This window comes from Lipotes vexillifer, unplaced genomic scaffold, assembly GCF_000442215.2.
Source record: "Lipotes vexillifer unplaced genomic scaffold, Lipotes_vexillifer_v1.1 scaffold625, whole genome shotgun sequence".
In the NCBI taxonomy this organism is placed as follows: Eukaryota; Metazoa; Chordata; class Mammalia; order Artiodactyla; family Lipotidae; genus Lipotes; species Lipotes vexillifer.
In genome coordinates this window covers 485,343-485,880 of record NW_006771655.1, presented here as the reverse complement: position 1 = coordinate 485,880, position 538 = coordinate 485,343, and the positions used below count along the sequence as shown (strand labels likewise).

The 538-nt window shown below is 75.8% G+C and overlaps 1 protein-coding gene across 1 annotated transcript in view; it reads right to left on the bottom strand.

Annotated features, from left to right (window-relative positions):
• Positions 1-278, bottom strand: part of TNRC18 (trinucleotide repeat containing 18) — an 85,880-nt gene extending 85,602 nt beyond the window's left edge. Inside the window, exon 1 of the mRNA XM_007447081.1 lies at positions 92-278. Coding sequence (XP_007447143.1) covers positions 92-278 — 187 coding nt within the window. The remainder of the gene's footprint in view (positions 1-91) is intronic.
• Positions 279-538: the final 260 nt, after the last annotated feature.

Below are 538 nucleotides of genomic sequence, written 5' to 3'. Positions count from 1 at the left end.
GGGGGGGGGAACGGACCTAGCACTTTCCCCGGGCCTCCCTCGCAGGATCCCGAGGAGACTACTGGGGGCGGGCACCGCGCAAGGCACTTACCCGGGTGCGGATGGAGGTTGAGGCCGGCCATGTACTTCCCGGGCGGCAGCGCGCCGGGCAAGCCCGAAGCTGGCAGGCGTCCGGCCGTGGCGGCGCCCACGCGGTGACTGTCCATGGCCAGGCCGGACAGCAGCGGCGGCGGGGGGCCGTGCACAGACCGCGGGGGCCCGAAGTCTCGGCCATCCATCCTCCGCGGGAGTGCCGCGGCCAGCCCCCCACCCGGCCCGCGGGCCTAGTTCAGTGGGACCTAAAAGTTCGGCCTCGACGTAGTCCCAGAGTCCTCGGGCGGCGGGGGCTCCGCGGCGTGCATGGCGGCGGCGGCCAGCGGGTCTTGCGCTCGGCGGCGGGCCTGCGGCCCGAGGCGCACAGACGGCCGGTGGTGGGCCCCCTCCGGACGGCCAGGCGGAGCTGCGCGAGGCGGCGCACAAGGCGTCTTGGCGGGGAGAG